The 17,007-nt window shown below is 44.4% G+C and overlaps 1 protein-coding gene across 1 annotated transcript; it reads right to left on the minus strand.

Moving 5' to 3' along the window:
- Window positions 1-1,699: 1,699 nt before the first annotated feature.
- On the minus strand, window positions 1,700-8,128 carry LOC147086931 (putative G protein-coupled receptor 139). The gene is made up of 2 exons (XM_085978163.1): window positions 8,020-8,128; window positions 1,700-4,109 (listed from the first exon to the last, which is right to left on the minus strand). The coding sequence occupies exons 1-2, from the start codon at window positions 8,084-8,086 to the stop codon at window positions 3,199-3,201; spliced, it is 978 nt and encodes a 325-aa protein (XP_085834289.1). The 5' UTR covers window positions 8,087-8,128; the 3' UTR covers window positions 1,700-3,198.
- Window positions 8,129-17,007: the final 8,879 nt, after the last annotated feature.

The following is a 17,007-nucleotide window of genomic DNA, read 5'->3' on the forward strand; positions in this document are numbered from 1 at the left end:
CATTATGAGGGTAGCGTGGATGATGTTGTGCATATGGAATTTCAAAAGGTGTTTGATAAAGTACTAAATTATATATTTGTTCATAAAATGGTAGTCCATGCGATTCAAGGGATGGGGCATCATGGATACAAAACTGGCTAAGGGACAGAAACCAAAGAGTAGTGGTGGCTGGTTGTTTATCAGACTGGAGGGAGTTATTCAGTGGTGTAGCCAGGGATCGTTATTAGGAGTACTATTCTTTTTATATATATTAATGACCTAGGGTTGATCATACAGAGCATTATTTAGTATTTTGCAGATGTAACGAAACTAGGAAATGACGAGGATAGTAACAAACATCATAGACAGACTGCTGAAAATGAAAAAAAACATAAGAAATGGGAGCAGGTGTAGGCCCTTCGTCATTTGAGCCAGACCCGCCATTGATTAAGTTCTTTGCTGATCTTCAGTTAAAAATAAATTAATGTAATGACCTCTAACTGACCCTCATTCCTGCTAATGCGGTTATCTCATTACTCAGTTTACTGGTACATGTTGCATTAAGAGAATGAAATATCATTGCAGCTGAAAACTGCTCCTAAAGTCATATAAGATTTGGCTTGCGCTTGACCCTCATCAAATGCTCGTCAGGCTGGAGTGTCTAAGAGCTTCAGAGAAGTCCCTGACGTGATGCTGCTCTTCCCGATAGTGTTTATTTCCAAATCCAATAATTTTGCTTACAACATAACCCAAATTCTGACTCAAATGGGCAACACATGGCAGATTAAATTTAACACAGGGAACTGTGAATTGATGCATTTGAACTGGAAGAATGAGGAGAGGCAATCTGAACTAAATATTACAATTTTAAAGAGGTTGCAGGAACAGAGACACCGGGGGCTGTATGTACACAAAACATTAAAGGTGGCACGACAAGTTGAGAAGGCTGTCCAAAAGCAAATATGCTCCGTTATTAATAGAGCAACAGTGTGTAATCAATGAATTCATGAAAAAAAATTATAAAACACTGGTTAGGCTTCAGCTGGAGTACTTTGTTCAATTCTGGGCGCTAAAATTTAGGAAGGATGTGAATGACTGAGAACGTGTGCAGAAGAGACTGGTACCAAGAATGAGGGACTTTGGTTATGTGGAGAGACCGGAGAAGCTGTAGTTGTTCTCCTTAGAACGGAGCATGTTAAGAGGAGATTTGATAGAGTGGATCAATGTCCTGAATCGATGTGATAGAATAAATAATGAGACGTTGATTCCAGTACCAGATGATGAGTCAGTACCCAAAGGACACCATCTTAATGTGATCATCAAAATAACCGGGGACGACATGAGGAAGCTTTATTTTAAACAACGAGTCCTTGTGACCTGGACACACTGCCTGAAAGCGTGGTTGAAGCAGATTCAATAGGAACATTCAAAGGGGATTTGGAAAACATATTTAAAGTTAAAAAAACGGCAAGTGCAGAGTAGTGAGAATAATTGGAAAGCTCTACCAAAGAGCAGGCACAGACACGCTGGGCCGAATGGCCTCCTTCTGTGCTGCATCATTCTATGATTTTTAAACACCTGTACCTTAGAACGTAAGAAGCTGAGTTTGCAGAAGAGCAAAGGCATCTAGGGACACAAGGGAACAAATAATTTAAAGCAGTGTCACAGGTCGGCAAAGAAAAGAAAATGCTAACAATGAACTCGGGTTTATTTCTAACGCTATAGAAATCAAAAGTAGTGAAGTTGGTAAATGGTGGGCAGTGGTCATCTACAGCGACCGTAGCTGAGACCAGTTCATTCCCATCTGCTTAGAAAATTTGGACTGGGGAATCGGAAGAGCAGTTTCAAAATTTGTGGATGCCTCCAAACTGCGGGTTAATACAAAGGAGAATTGCGATAAAATACAGGAAGAAGTTAAAATACTTTGGAATAGGCGTGTAATTAACCCATGACAAATGAGCACTGCGCATTTTAAGAGGAAGATTAATGAGACCACATACTGCTTGGAAAATAATTATCTTAATGGGGTTGAGCGATGTGAGGGTACACGCACACAGATCAGTAAATGTGGCGATGCAGGCTACTGAGGCCCTAAAAGAACAAAGAAATCTCTAGGGTTCACTCCTAGAGGGATAGATTTCTAAAGCAGAGCAATTATATTGTGCTCAGAACCGCATTTGGTTAGACCGCATTTGGAATATTGTGGAAATTACTGTTCTGCATCTACTGAAAGGGTCTGGATGTTACGTAGCTGGAAATAGGCCGTCCTGGTGAGGGAGTGGATATGTGGTCGGAAAATCATCTCCCGGTCAAATAGAACACCAAGCTTGCGAATGGTTTGGTTCAGACTTAGACAGAAGAAGGATGGAGTCGATGGCTGGGCAACAGAACTTGTGCATGGGCCAATGCTTTCAGTCTTACAAATATTTATTTCGATGTCACCAGAACTGAAAGTTTAGAGCTATCGGGAAAGATAGAACAGGCTGGACGTTAGTGCTTTCTGGGAGGGAGGAGATAGAGGAGGCATGATAGAGGTCTTGATAATTATGAATGGAATTGACAGGGTAGATGTGGAGGGAATGTTTACACTTGTGGGAGAATCGAAAACTAGGGGGTCATAAATACAAGATAGTTACTCATAATCCAATAGGGAAATAAGTAGCAATTCAGAGGGTGGTTAGCATGTGCAACTCACCACCACAGGACGAGGTTGAGTACAATAGCTTACTGTTATCAAAAGCAATTCAGCCGAGTAAAAGAGAGATAAGGTAATAGAAAGATATGCTGAAAGGCTGAGATGAAAGAAGGAGACGAGTGTGCAATATTAGGAAAAGCATAGACGATTTGAGTCGAATGGCCTGTTTCTGTGCTGCATATTCTACGTAATATAATCATCTAAACTAGAGCTCAGCTCTTTCTGCTTAACTATTTGGGAGGCTCTTACTCTGGAAGCTGCAAAAGATTTGCTGCACTAAATAGCTGAATTGACGCTTTACAGAAGAGCTCAGACGGAGTGCAACAAACTAGTGGTCCTGACACGAAAGACAATGCGGGAACTGTCAATCAGGAATAGTGCCGTGTCCTAAACACAGTGGTTGCCCCGCCGCTGGTTGTATTTTCAGATCAACAGCGATTCCCGGTGTAATTCAGTTGATGGTATCTTTGTCTAAATATTACATTCATGGACTGGAAATCCTGGGACGCGCCTCTGGGCTGCGCTCAGTTGTATTGTTTACTAATTAATTGAATAACTGAGGTAACTGGATATGTTACCGCGCTCTTGAACTGCCCTCTGAACTTAGACTGGGTTACCCCATAAATAAATGTGTTTGTGCAGCAATTTAAATTCCGCAGCATATATCCTACGTGTTGAAAGATATACAAAGAATTATTGGAATCTCTGGGATCTGTTCTTGAAATGTTATAGTATAAGAAATATATAACGTTTGCCAACCACAGAAGTATGAAGCTGCCAGATATGCTGAAGAGTAAAATCACAGACTTCTTTCTACTCTCCATCTCTGGGTCACTGCGATTCTTTCCCTTGCTCTGACCCCTCAGTCCCTTACGGACTCGACTGGCCACTAAAATATTCCTGACTGTCAGAGTGTTGAGCAACAAAATTAAAGTGAATGGGAGCAATGGGGTTATAACCGTATCAATCCAGTCAAATACCACCCATCCAGGCTCAGTGTAATAGCTTGGGATTGTAATACAGAACCATGGCACATTGTCGATTATTTTTCCAGGTTCATATGCAATGTAGTGGGGAACGTTTTTTAAACAGAGCAGAAGGCAGGTTGTTGTTAGAACCACAGCCGCTGTTTTCTCGGTGCAATATTTTGTTTTCTGCTTCTGGCAACAAATGGCCACAAACCGATCAAATGTGAAAGTGACAGTGAACCAAACAGAACAGTCTGTGGCTGCACGAGTCAGGGCATATATCGCACTACACACAGGGGTAATGTCGAGAAAAGACAATGGGAAATAATAATAATTAATCTGCCTCAGTATGATCTCAGTGATAATGAACAGTAGATCCGTAACTACCATGGCCACCAGGTAGCGAGTGGTGCAGGTGGAGAGTCCGCACTTTCCTCGGGATAAGATCACAATCGCCACTAAATTCACTGTAAAACAAGAGAAGTAAAAAGAGACAGGAAAGTATTGATCAAACATTCTCCGTGTCTGAGCACAGACAGTAAGGGCTGGATTTTAGCACCAGTGTTTTGGAGTCGGGTCAGAGTTTAAAACTTTAAATCTTTGCCAGGAAACCAACCCGCCTCTAACCCGCTGCTACCCGCTATAATGGAGGCGGAACAAGGAGCGTGTAGCCGAGCACTCTGACGAGACGGTTTGGCAAACTAAATATTTTACTGACATTGGAAGCCTCTATTTAACAAGTTTTATAGATTTACTTGTGTTGGTCGGTATTTCCAGGCCTCGGGAATCGCGGCAGCTTGAAAGAGATGAGAACAGATTCAGGGAGAAGGTAAATGCCTTCACAGCACTGCCTGTCGGCCAGGAGGAGCAGTAGTGCTTTCCACAGCCTCCCAATCTCCCCACACATCAGAGCACACCAGCATAGAACGAACCCCGGGTCGGGGACTGGAACCCCGGGGACAGGGTTTGGACACATCATTGGGACCATCACCCACCTCGCGGCATCGTACAACCCCTCCCCGCCATGGGATCACACGCTTTTTGGATCAGACACCTCCCCGCCGCTGCCGAAGATTTGAACCCCCACACCGGAATTGGACCAGTCCCTGAGCAGGAATCGCATACCACACTGGCTCGGCGATCTTACATCCCTCTGGGCACAGGCTCAGGCCCCCCCCCCCCCGGGTTCTGACAGCACCTCCCCGGTGTAGGGGAATCGGACCACCCCACACCCGCATCGTGATTGTATACTCAGCCCCACGGGGTCGTGGAGCAAAATCCACGCCCTTGACTCAGTACCGAAACTGCCATCATCAAATTCACAACTTATATCCTTTGTGACTGTGACAAAGGTAACCTATCCCTCCTCGTCCTTCTTGACTTGTCTGCAGCCTTTGACACAGTTGACCAGACCATTGTTCTCCAAAACCTCTCCACCGGTGTCCAGCTAGTTGGGACTGCACTCGCCTGGTTCCATTCTTATGTTGTCATTTTAATTCACTGCCCCATTCCCACTCAGCCACACTGTCCTCGGGTTCTTGCATGGTTCCACGGAAACCCAGCATAAGCTCGAGCAACAACACCTCATCTTCTAATTAGGCACTTTGCAGCCTTCCAGAATCAATATTGAGTTCAACAATTTCAGATCATAACCGAGGCCCCTATTACATCTTTTAAAATATTTCTTTCCACACCTTTGTTTTGTGCCCTTCCCCTATTTTTTCTCTCCCACATAGCAGCTGTCTCTCATTCTGCCAACGCATTTTACACCTAGTCTAGAGCCGCCTTTACCTTCACTAGTCCTATCAGCATCTCGTCTCGTTTTGATTACCTCTTAATATCTCGTCACTTCTCTTTTGTTGTTTCATCCCCATTTCCCAGCTCCAAACTGGCCTTTAAATCTGTTTCACTTCCTGTGTTTTTTCTCAGTCCTGACGAAGGGTTTTGACCTGAAACGTTAACTCTACTTCTCTCTCCACGGATGTTGCCTGGCCTGCTGAGTTATTCCAGCATTTTCTTTTGTTATTTCCATTCTAACTTATGTACTTGTAACCAGAGAATCTCCTGCAACGGTTTCCATTCCCGCTCTCGCATCGGTACCTTTGGTGTCCCTGAAAGATCCATCCTTGGTGCCCTCCTGTTACTCATCTTCATGTTGCCCCTTGGCGACATCAATTGAAAACACAGCATGAGTTACCACATGTACACCAACGAAAATCAGCTCTAACTCACTACCAATTCTCTCGGACCCTGCCCAGTGCCTAAATGGTCAGATTGCTTGACTGGATGAGCAAAAATGTTATCCAATTAAATATTGGGAAAACCGAAGCCATTGTTTTGGGTCCCCGCCACAAACTACATACCCTAGCCACTGACTCCATCCCTCTCCTAACAGCTGTATGCGGCTGAACCACACTGTTCGCAAACGTGGTGTCATATTTGACCCTGAAATGAACTTCCAAACACATATCCACATCATAACAACGACCGCCTCCTTTCACCTCAACAAAATTTCTCGTCTCCACCCAGGCCTCAGCACATTCGCTGCTGAAACCCTCATCCATGCGATTATAGAGTCATAGATAGAGTCATAGAGTTTTACAGCACAGAAAGAGGCCCTTCGGCCCATCGTGTCTGCGCCGCCCATCCATCCCTGTCCAGTCTAATCCCATTTTCCAGCATTTGGTCCATAGCCTTGTATGCGATGGCATTTCAAGTGCTCATCCAAATGCTTCTTGAATGTTGTGAGGGTTCCTGCCTCCACCACCCTTTCAGGCATTGAGTTCCACATTCCAACCACCCTCTGGGTGAAAAAGTTCCTCCTCAAATCCCCTCTAAATCTCCTGCCCCTTACCCTGAATCTATGCCCCCTTGTTATTGACCCCCCCACTAAGGGGAAAAGTTCCTCTTTATCCACCCTATCTATGCCCCTCATTATTTTGTACACCTCAATCAGGTGTTACCTCTAGACTTGACTATTCCAATGCACTCCTGGCTGGCCTTCCACATTCCATCCTACGTAAATTGAGCTGATTCAGAACTCGGCTGCCCGTGTCACAAGTCGCCCCTCAATTTCATGTATGTATGTTCCTCCTATGTATGTTCTTCTGTTATCGCTGCCTCTCCTCACATGGACACACCTTACTGAGCTTAGGGCAGAGATCGCTACAGGTTACCTCTGTAGAGACACTGAATCATTGTTAAGCACTCGTTTGCCAAATCTTTTCAGTTACTGAGGTGCAAGAAACAATAACCACAGAACAACATTCATACTGTGGAATAGAAAGCTGATTAAATCCAACCCTCATGACCCAGAGATTTTCAGGACCTTGTTGGGGGAAGTGGATTAATCAGCACCAAAGCAACCAAAGTGTTGACAATAACTATACTTAGAGTAAGAAAACGTAATTATACAGAGGATTTGAATAAAGTAGCTGCGCTGTCCTGCTGTGAACATGTCTGTAAGTAGTTAACACCAGTTTCTGTAAGTGCAGCTCATTAGGAAACAGTGCGATACCAATGTATTTCATTGTATACATTTAGTACCAATTATCTTCAAACAAAAGCAAAAATCTTTGCCGTTACCTGCGATTACATTTGTAAAACACGAAGGCAGCTTAATATGGTTTGAGAGATCAGTCTCCTGAAAGAATGACTTCAAAGTAGAACCGGCTTGTTCCATTCCATTAAGTGGTCCACAATCAGTACAATTTTATACTGGCAATCACTCCCACTAATAAATAACCACTGGGGTCCGGTGTTCCACTCTGGTTAGTGACCCATAGTCAATGCAAATCGCCGTTGAAAGATACTCCCAATAATACATGACCACTGGGGTCAAGTGTTCCACTCCGGTTAATGACCCACACTCAGTACAATTCTACAGTGGCATTTACTCCCAGTAATACAAGACCACTGGGGTCAGCTGTTCCACTCCAGTTATTGACACACACTCGGCACCATGCTACAGTGACAGATTCTCCCGGTAATACCTGAGCACTGACGTCAGGTGTTACACTCCAGTTAGTGACCCACACTCAGTACAGTTCTACAGTGACAGATACTCCCAGTAATACCTTCCTTCAGCGAGGTGCTCACACTGAAGACTGATTCAGCAGTACACTATGTTCCCCTAAAGAAAATAACTTGATAACTCAACGAGCCTGTGAGTTACTGACAGAGGATTACTTTCAATTGAGGCAATGGAATAAAACCACAAAGGTAATTCAGGACATTTGATTTAACAAAATGATTTCACTGACCGGGTGTCTGCATAACGGTCAGCAAGACCAGCATGTAACATTATCAGTCACAGAGCAAAACCACAGAGCAGCTCACAGACAGATTTACACAACTTCAATGGTTACAGTCACGTACCAGGTATACCAATGACGGCAATGATCATGTAGTATATTTTCTCGACAAATTGAATTGGTCGATGCATTTTCTGTGTGAAGCCACGTGTCCCTTCGTGCTGCAAGCAATCTGTCTGTACTAAACTCTGAGGCGTTTCATTTCCATAGCCTTTAATTTATATACTGCGGGATGTCCACGGAGACATTGAAGTTGCAACATCCCTCTTTTTAGAAAAAAAATCAACAAACTTATTGCAACAGCCGAGCTAATTCCCTGTTGAGACAGAATATATTTAGTGCTGCGCTAGAAATTGAAAACCCCAAAGACTGTACAATTCTTATCACATTAATTAACTAACGGAAATAGCCAGCTGTATACTTCCAGCAATGGAGTTGTTGCAGCAAACGATATCAGACACATCTTTATCTCTCATGTAGTTTCGGTGATGTCCTTCACCATGCTGTGGCCATTTAGTAATTAAATTCCAAATGATAGAGTGTCTGATCAGGGCAACACTGTTGCATTCCGGGATATGGCTGTCCTCCTAATCTGCGGCCAATCAGTTAAACAATTAAAGTGATGAATTTCTGTCGATGGATACTCAAAATAATACATTCCCTCAAAATAATGTACCCCTCAAAAATATTAAATCTAATAAAAATAACCAATCTAATAGAGTACCTCAAAATAATACAGCTCCTCAAAGTAATCCAGCTTCTCAAACTAATACAGCACCTCAAAGTAATAAAGCAACTCAAACTAATACATCCCTTCAAATTAACGTAGCACATCAAACCAATACAGCTTTTCACTATCCAGTAGAAAGTAGCCCGCTTGATCGGCACCCCGTCCAACACCTTAAACATTCAATCCCTCCACCATGGCAGCAGTGTGTTCCAGCTACAAAATGCGTTGGAACAACTCGCAAAGGCTTCTTCGACAGCACCTCTTAAGCCCCCGAACGCTACCAACAAGAAGGACCAGGGCAGCAGATGCATGGGAACAACAAAACCTCCATGTTTCAATATAATCATGCAACATCCTAACTTGGAAATATTTTGCGGTTCCTTCATCGTTGCTTGGCGATAGTCCTGGAACTGCCTGCCTAACAGCACGGTGGGATCACCTTCACCACACGGACTTCAGCATTCCAAGAAAATGGCTCAACAACACATTCTCAAGGGCAATTATGGGTGGGCAATAAATGCTGGTTTTGCCAGCGGCACCCACATCCCATGAATTTGTAAGTTCATGAAAACTGAGCAGTTCTCATCAGCCAAATTGAACACCAGAAAACTGGCCCGTTGACTCTAATCTAACCAAGCAATAAATAACTGGCAAACTGACCAACACCTGAACGAGCAGCCAGAAACTGGCTAATTGACCACTACCTGACCGAGAACACAGAAACTAGCCAACTCACCACTACCTGATCGAGCAACCAGGAACTGGCCAAATGACCACTAACTGATCAAGCACCCAGAAAGTGGCCAACTGACAACTTCCTGATCGGGCATACAGGAACTGGCACACTGACCACTTCCTGACCGAGCACACAGAAACTGGCCAACTGACAACTACCTGACCGAGCACAAAGAAACTGGTCAAATGATCATTTCCTGACCGAGCACCCAGAAACTGGCCCAATGACCACTCCCTGAACGAGCATCCAGAAATTGGCCAGCCAAACACATACTGACTGAGCACCCAGAAACTGGCCCACTGACCACTACCTGACGGAGCATCCAGAAACTGATCATCTGACCAGTACTTGACCAAGCACACAGAAACTAGCCAACTAAACATTACCTATAACGCATGAAACTTCGTTTTTTTTTGCAGGTTTTCCTGGGAGGGATAGCCGGCAGAATTCAGAAATATAAAAAGCAGGTGTAAGACCTGCTTTTTACAAGGTTAGTGGTGAATTAATTAAAATTAAAACATTTTTTCCACAGGTTTATTATTTTTAAATACTTTGAAGCAAGGTAAGCTTATTTTCAGCCCTGTTAGAATATAAAATAATTTTTTTCAAAACTTTAACTTATTGTTCAAATAGTTCACAGGAACAGAATCACAGAAACCCCACAGTGCAGATAGAGGCCATTTCGGCCCATCGAGCCTGCAACGACACATATCCCACCCGATCCCCGTAACCCCTACACCAACACATATCCCACCCTATCCCCGTAACCACACGTATTTAATCCCCCTAACACTAAGGGTCAATTTATCATAGCCAATCAACCTAACCCGCACATCTTTGGACTGTTATATCATGTAATTTATAGTTTATTTAAAAAATGTGAAATTTTAAAAATGTATTTGAAGATTTAGTGCTATCTTGCGGCCGTAGTATTTATAAGTCTTGGCAGCACATCCTGCCAGATATATGAATGGAGCATTCCCTGATCCGATTGGCTGCCGATGGCCCACGTGATCGCAGTGGACGCTTCTAACTAACTGTGCCCCTGGGATACGCAAGCAATTTACGCCCGCAGCTGGACCAGGCCCTGGAGCGGACTTCCACGGGGCCCTACAGCTCAACGGCCGGCGTGCAAGGTAATTGCAGGTCAGGGGCTTGCACTCGCTGGAAACCCCCGACCGAATTTCTGGGCCATTGTGAATAGGTGGGGCCCAAGCACTGATCCCTGCAGTAAACCACCAGCCACTGCCTGCCACCCAGAAATAGCCCCACTAACTGAAAAAGCCCACAGAAACTGAACAAATTACCAATTCTAATCCCACACCAAGTAACTTGCAAATTGACCGCAAACTTCCGAGCACCAAGACACTGACCAGCTAACGCAGCCTGACTGGGCACCCAGAAACTGGCCCACTGATCACTATCTGACCGAACCCCCAGAAAAATAACTACACACAACAGCCTGAATTAAAACCCAGAAACTGACCAACAGACCACAACCTGACCAAACACCCTGAAACTGACCAATTGACCACATCTGGAAAGTCCAGACACTGATTAACTGATTATAAATTGAACAACTGACCGAACATACATAAATAGACCTACTGACCACAATATACTGGACCATCCAGACAGGTTCGTATTACAGCTAGCTAGAAACTGAGCAATTGACCACTAACTGAACGAACACCCATAAAGTGACCTACTTACCAGAACCTGACAGAGCACCACGAAAATTAGCAACTGAAAATATCTTGGCCGAGCGCGGAGAAAGTGCCCAGCTGATCACATCCTGACAAAATGCACAGAATCTGATCAACTCAACACATGCTGACTGAGCACACAGAAACTGACCAAACGACCACATCGAGACCGAGCACACAGAAACTGACCAGCTTACAGGAAGCTGATCGAGCAATCAGAAACTGATCATCTGGCCACTACTTGACCGAATACTCAGAAGCTGACCGGTTGAACACAACCTGACCATCATCCAGAAACTGACTAACTGCTGAAAGCCTGAGTGAGTCCCCAGAAGCTGACGCATTTACCACAAACTGACTGATCACACAGAAACTAACCAATTGACTTCTGCATAACTGACCAAAATCTTACCAAGCAGCAAGCAACTGAGCAATTGTCCAGAAACTGACCAAGCACCCGGAAACTGGCCAACTGACCACAGCCTTTGAAAATGTGCTAATGAATAGGTGCTCAGGTTAGAAGATCGGCTAAAGATAGAGATGTAGAAGGAAAAGAATGGGTTTGAAGCAAATGTTGCACTACAGAGGGTACAGTGGTATTCAGTCCTGTCACATCAGGCAAAGGCTGATTTTTGTGGTTTTAGTGTGTAGGACAGTTTGTGTGGATGTGTAAATAGCTGATTGCATAACATTAAGAAGCTAAGAGTGTTTCTACTTCATTTATTTTGTTTGCAAATCTCTGTAGAAAGGTGTCTGTTTGATGTATGTTTCCAGTTTCTGTTTCCAGAAGCATATTCTGTTTTAAGTTTGTTAATTGTTGTCTCTATATATGTGTACACGAGTGTTATCATAGAGTCATAGAGTCACAGAGTTTTACAGCACAGAAAGAGGCCCTTCGGCCCATCGTGTCTGCGCCGCCCATCCATCCCTGTCCAGTCTAATCCCATTTTCCAGCATTTGGTCCATAGCCTTGTATGCGATGGCATTTCAAGTGCTCATCTAAATGCTTCTTGAATGTTGTGAGGGTTCCTGCCTCCACCACCCTTTCAGGCATTGAGTTCCACATTCCAACCACCCTCTGGGTGAAAAAGTTCCTCCTCAAATCCCCTCTAAATCTCCTGCCCCTTACCCTGAATCTATGCCCCCTTGTTATTGACCCCCCCACTAAGGGGAAAAGTTCCTCTTTATCCACCCTATCTATGCCCCTCATTATTTTGTACACCTCAATCAGGTCCCCCCTCAGCCTTCTCTGCTCCAAGGAAAACAACTCCAGCCTGTCCAGCCTCTCTTCATAGCGGAGGCGCTCCATCCCAGGTAACATCCTGGTGAATCTTCTCTGCACCCTCTCCAAAGCAAGCACATCCTTCCTATAGTGAGGCGACCAGAACTGCACACAGTACTCCAGCTGTGGCCTCACCAGCGTTTTGTACAGCTGCATCATAACGTCCCTGCTCTTATATTCTATGCCCCGGCTAATGAAGGCAAGTATCCCATATGCCTTTGTAACCACCTTATCTACCTGCTCCGCTGCCTTCAGGGATCTATGTACATGTACACCAAGGTCCCTCTGAGCCTCTGTACTTCCTAGGGTCCTACCACTCATTGTGTATTCCCTTGCCTTATTTGTCCGTCCAAAATGCATCACCTCGCACTTTTCAGGGTTAAATTCCATTTGCCACTTTTCCGCCCATCTGACCAACCCGTTTATATCGTCCTGCAGCCGGAGGCTTTCCTCCTCGCAATTTACCACCCCACCAATTTTCGTGTCATCTGCGAACTTACTGATCATACCTTTTACATTCTCATCCAAATCATTTATGTAGATCACAAACAATAAGGGACCCAGTACCGATCCCTGGACTCAGGCTTCCAATCACAAAAGCAACCTTCGACCATCACCCTCTGCCTCCTGCCACTCAGCCAGTTTAGGATCCAATGCGCCAAGGCACCCTGGATCCCATGGGCTCTTACCTTCTTGACCAGTCTCCTATGCGGGACCTTGTCAAAAGCTTTACTGAAGTCCAAGTAAACCACATCCACAGCATTTCCCTCATCCACCCAAATAGTCACCCCTTCTAAAAATTCGATCAGATTTGTCAGACATGATTTACCCTTGACAAAGCCATGCTGACTATTCCCGATTAATCCTTGCCTCTCCAAGTGGATATTAATTTTGTCCCTCAGAATTTTTTCCAATAATTTCCCCACCACAGATGTTAGACTCACTGGCCTGTAATTCCCTAGTTTATCCCTGCTACCCTTCTTGAATAATGGTACTACGTTAGCTGTTCTCCAGTCCTCTGGTACATCCCCTGTGGCCAGAGAGGTTCTGAAAATTAGTGTCAGAGCCCCTGCAATCTCCTCCCTTGCCTCCCACAGCAACCTGGGATACATCTCGTCCGGGCCTGGGGATTTATCCACTTTTTGGCCTGCTAAAACCGTTAGCACCTCCTCCCTCTCGATGCTAATATGTTCAAGTATGTCACAGTCCCCTTGCCCGATTTCTATGTCTGCATCGTCTTTCTCCATAGTGAACACAGATGCAAAAAATTCATTTAAAACCCCGCCTACATCCTCTGGCTCTACACACAGATTGCCACTTTGGTCCCTAATGGGCCCTACCCTTTCCCTGGTTAACCTCTTGCCCTTAATATACTTATAAAACATCTTAGGATTTTCCTTTATTTTGCTCGCCAGTGTTATTTCATGGCCCCTCCTCGCCCTCCTAATTTCTTTTTTAAGTATGCCCCTGCACTTTTTATACTCCTCTAGGGCTTCTTCTGTCTTTAGTCTTTTGTAACTGCCATGGCACCATGACTGGCTCTGTTGCAAAGAAGGGAGGGAAAAAGAGTGGCAGGGCTATAGTAATAGGGGATTCGATTGTAAGGGGAATAGATAGGGGTTTCTGTGGTCGCGACCGAGACTCCAGGATGGTATGTTGCCTCCCTGGTGCAAGGGTCAAGGATGTCTCGGCGCGGGTGCAGAACATTCTGGAGGGGGAGGGGGAACAGCCAGTTGTCGTGATACATGTTGGTACCAACGACGTAGCTAAAAAAAGGGAAGAGGTCCTACAAGTAGAATTTAGGGAGTTAGGAGCCAAGCTAAAAAGTAGGACCTCGAAGGTAGTAATCTCTGGATTACTACCAGTGCCACGTGCTAGTAAGAGTACAGAGAACAGGATAGTTAGGCTAAATACGTGGCTTGAGCAGTGGTGTAAGAGGGAGGGTTTTAAATTTTTGAGGCATTGGAACCAGTTTTGTGGTAGGTGTGACCTATACAAAAGGGACGGTCTACACCTGTGCAGAGATGGAACTGATGTTCTCGGGGTAATTTTTGATAAAGCAGTTCGGGAGCATTTAAACTAGTATGGCAGGGGGCTAGAAACCTATGTAGTGAAATAGAGGAAAGTGAAAGGCAGACAGAAATAAATGGTAAAAGGGTGAGGAACAAAAAACAAAGGGCCAAACTAATTCATAAAAAATGTGAGCATAAAAAAAGCCTGAGGGTTTTATACCTTAATGCGAGAAGCATCAGGAACAAGGTAGATGAATTAGCTGTGGAAATAGAGGTTAATAATTATGATCTAATTGGGATTACGGAAACATGGTTGCAGGGTGAGCAGGGCTGGGAGCTTAACATACAGGGGTATTCAGTATTTAGGAAGGATCGACAAAAAAGAAAGGGAGGAGGGGTAGCATTGCTAGTAAAAGAGGGGATAAATGCAATTGAAAGGAAGGATATTAACTCAGTTAATACAGAATCTATATGGGTGGAGCTAAGAAATAGCGAGGGGCGAAAAACATTAATAGGAGTGGTATATAGGCCTCCAAATAGTAAAATAGAGGTTAGGGAGGGCATCACGAGGGAAATTAGAGAAGCGTGCAATAAGAGCACAGCTGTCATCATAGGTGACTTTAACTTACATATAGATTGGACTAGCCTAATCAGTAAAAATAATGAGGAGGAGGAATTCCTTGAGTGTTTAAGGGATGGTTATCTGGATCAATATGTCGAGGAACCAACTCGGGAACAGGCTATATTGGACTGGGTACTGTGCAATGAGAAGGGACTAATCAGTAATCTTGTTGTACGGGGACCCTTGGGTCAGAGCGATCATAACATGATCGATTTCTCACTCGAAATGGAGAGCGAAGAAATTGACTCAGAGACTAAGGTCCTGAATTTAAACAAGGGGAATTATGATGCCATGAGACGGGAACTGAGTAGGTCTGATTGGACAACGTTCCTGAGAGGACTGGAGGTAGATAAACAATGGCAAACATTTAAAGATAGAATGACAAAATTGCAAAAATTGTTTATACCAATCTGGCATAAAAGGAAATCTAAAAAGGTGACTCAACCGTGGATAACAGGGGAAATTAGAGACAGCATAAAATCCAAAGATAGGGCGTATAAAATAGCCAAAAAAAGCGCCAGAGCGGAAGATTGGGAACAGTTTAAGATAGAGCAACGGAAGGCAAAGGGCATGATCAAGAGGGGCAAAATAGCTTACGAAAACAAGCTGGCGGAAAATATAAAAACTAACTCCAAAAGCTTTTATAAATATATCAAAAGGAAAAGACTGGTGAAAACCAAAGTTGGTCCATTGCAGTCAGATACGGGGGAATATATAATGGGAAATAAGGAAATGGCAGATCAACTAAATGCATACTTTGGGTCAGTCTTTACGAAGGAAGACACAAAAAACCTCCCTGGGATATCGGGAAAAATAGGGACATTGGCAAAGGAGGAACTGACGCAAATCAATATCTCTAAGGATATGGTGTTAAGGAAGCTAAAGGGATTGAAGGTGGACAAATCCCCAGGGCCTGATAACATGCATCCTAGGGTACTGAAGGAGGTGGCCCTAGAGATAGCGGATGCACTAAGGATGATTTTTCAGAATTCATTAGACTCGGGAACAGTGCCGATGGATTGGAGGGTAGCTAACGTTACCCCACTATTCAAAAAGGGGGGTAGGGAAAAAGCAGGTAATTACAGACCTGTAAGCCTTACATCAGTTGTGGGCAAAATGCTGGAGTCCATCATTAAGGATGAAATAGCGGAGCACTTAGCAAATGGGGACAGGATAGGACAGAGTCAACATGGATTTACAAAGGGTAAATCGTGCTTGACTAATCTATTGGAATTTTTTGAGGGAGTAACTGGTAGAATAGATGGGGGAGAGCCAGTAGATGTGGTGTACCTGGACTTCCAAAAGGCCTTCGATAAGGTCCCACATAAAAGATTAGCATGGAAAATTGAGGCTCATGGGATAAAGGGGAAAGTTTTGGCGTGGATAGGGAACTGGCTGTCAGATAGAAAACAGAGAGTTGGAATAAACGGCTCATTTTCTGAATGGCAGGCAGTAACAAGTGGGGTACCACAGGGATCTGTCCTGGGCCCCCAGCTGTTCACAATTTACATTAATGACCTGGATCAGGGAGTCGGATGCAGCATTTCCAAATTTGCAGACGACACTAAACTAGGAGGTGGGGTGGGCTCAGAGGAAGAGACCAGGAAGCTCCAGAGCGATTTGGACAGACTGGGCGATTGGGCGGATAAATGGCAGATGCACTATAATGTGGACAAGTGCGAAGTTATCCACCTTGGGTGCAGGAACGGGAGGGCAAATTATTATTTAAATGGCAATAGATTGGGAGAGGGGGAAGTACAGAGAGACCTGGGTGTTCTTGTACACCAGTCACTGAAGGCGAGCATGCAGGTGCAACAGGCGGTCAAGAAGGCAAACGGTATGCTGGCCTTCATAGCAAAAGGGTTAGAATACAGGAACAGGGATACCTTGCTGCAGCTGTACAGGGCACTGGTGAGACCACACCTCGAGTACTGTGTACAGTTTTGGTCGCCTCATCTGAGGAA

Source organism: Somniosus microcephalus, unplaced genomic scaffold, assembly GCF_052327205.1.
Source record: "Somniosus microcephalus isolate GS21.2 unplaced genomic scaffold, FLI_Smic_1.0 unresolved_chr6, whole genome shotgun sequence".
Taxonomy (NCBI): domain Eukaryota; kingdom Metazoa; phylum Chordata; class Chondrichthyes; order Squaliformes; family Somniosidae; genus Somniosus; species Somniosus microcephalus.

Coding starts and splice junctions, on each gene's coding strand:
- LOC147086931 (XM_085978163.1), bottom strand. CDS start 8,086: ATGCATCGACCAATTCAATTTGTCGAGAAAATATACTACATGATCATT. Junction 4,110..8,019: donor TGCCGTCATTGGTATACCTG/GTACGTGACTGT, acceptor CTTGTTTTACAG/TGAATTTAGTGGCGATTGTG.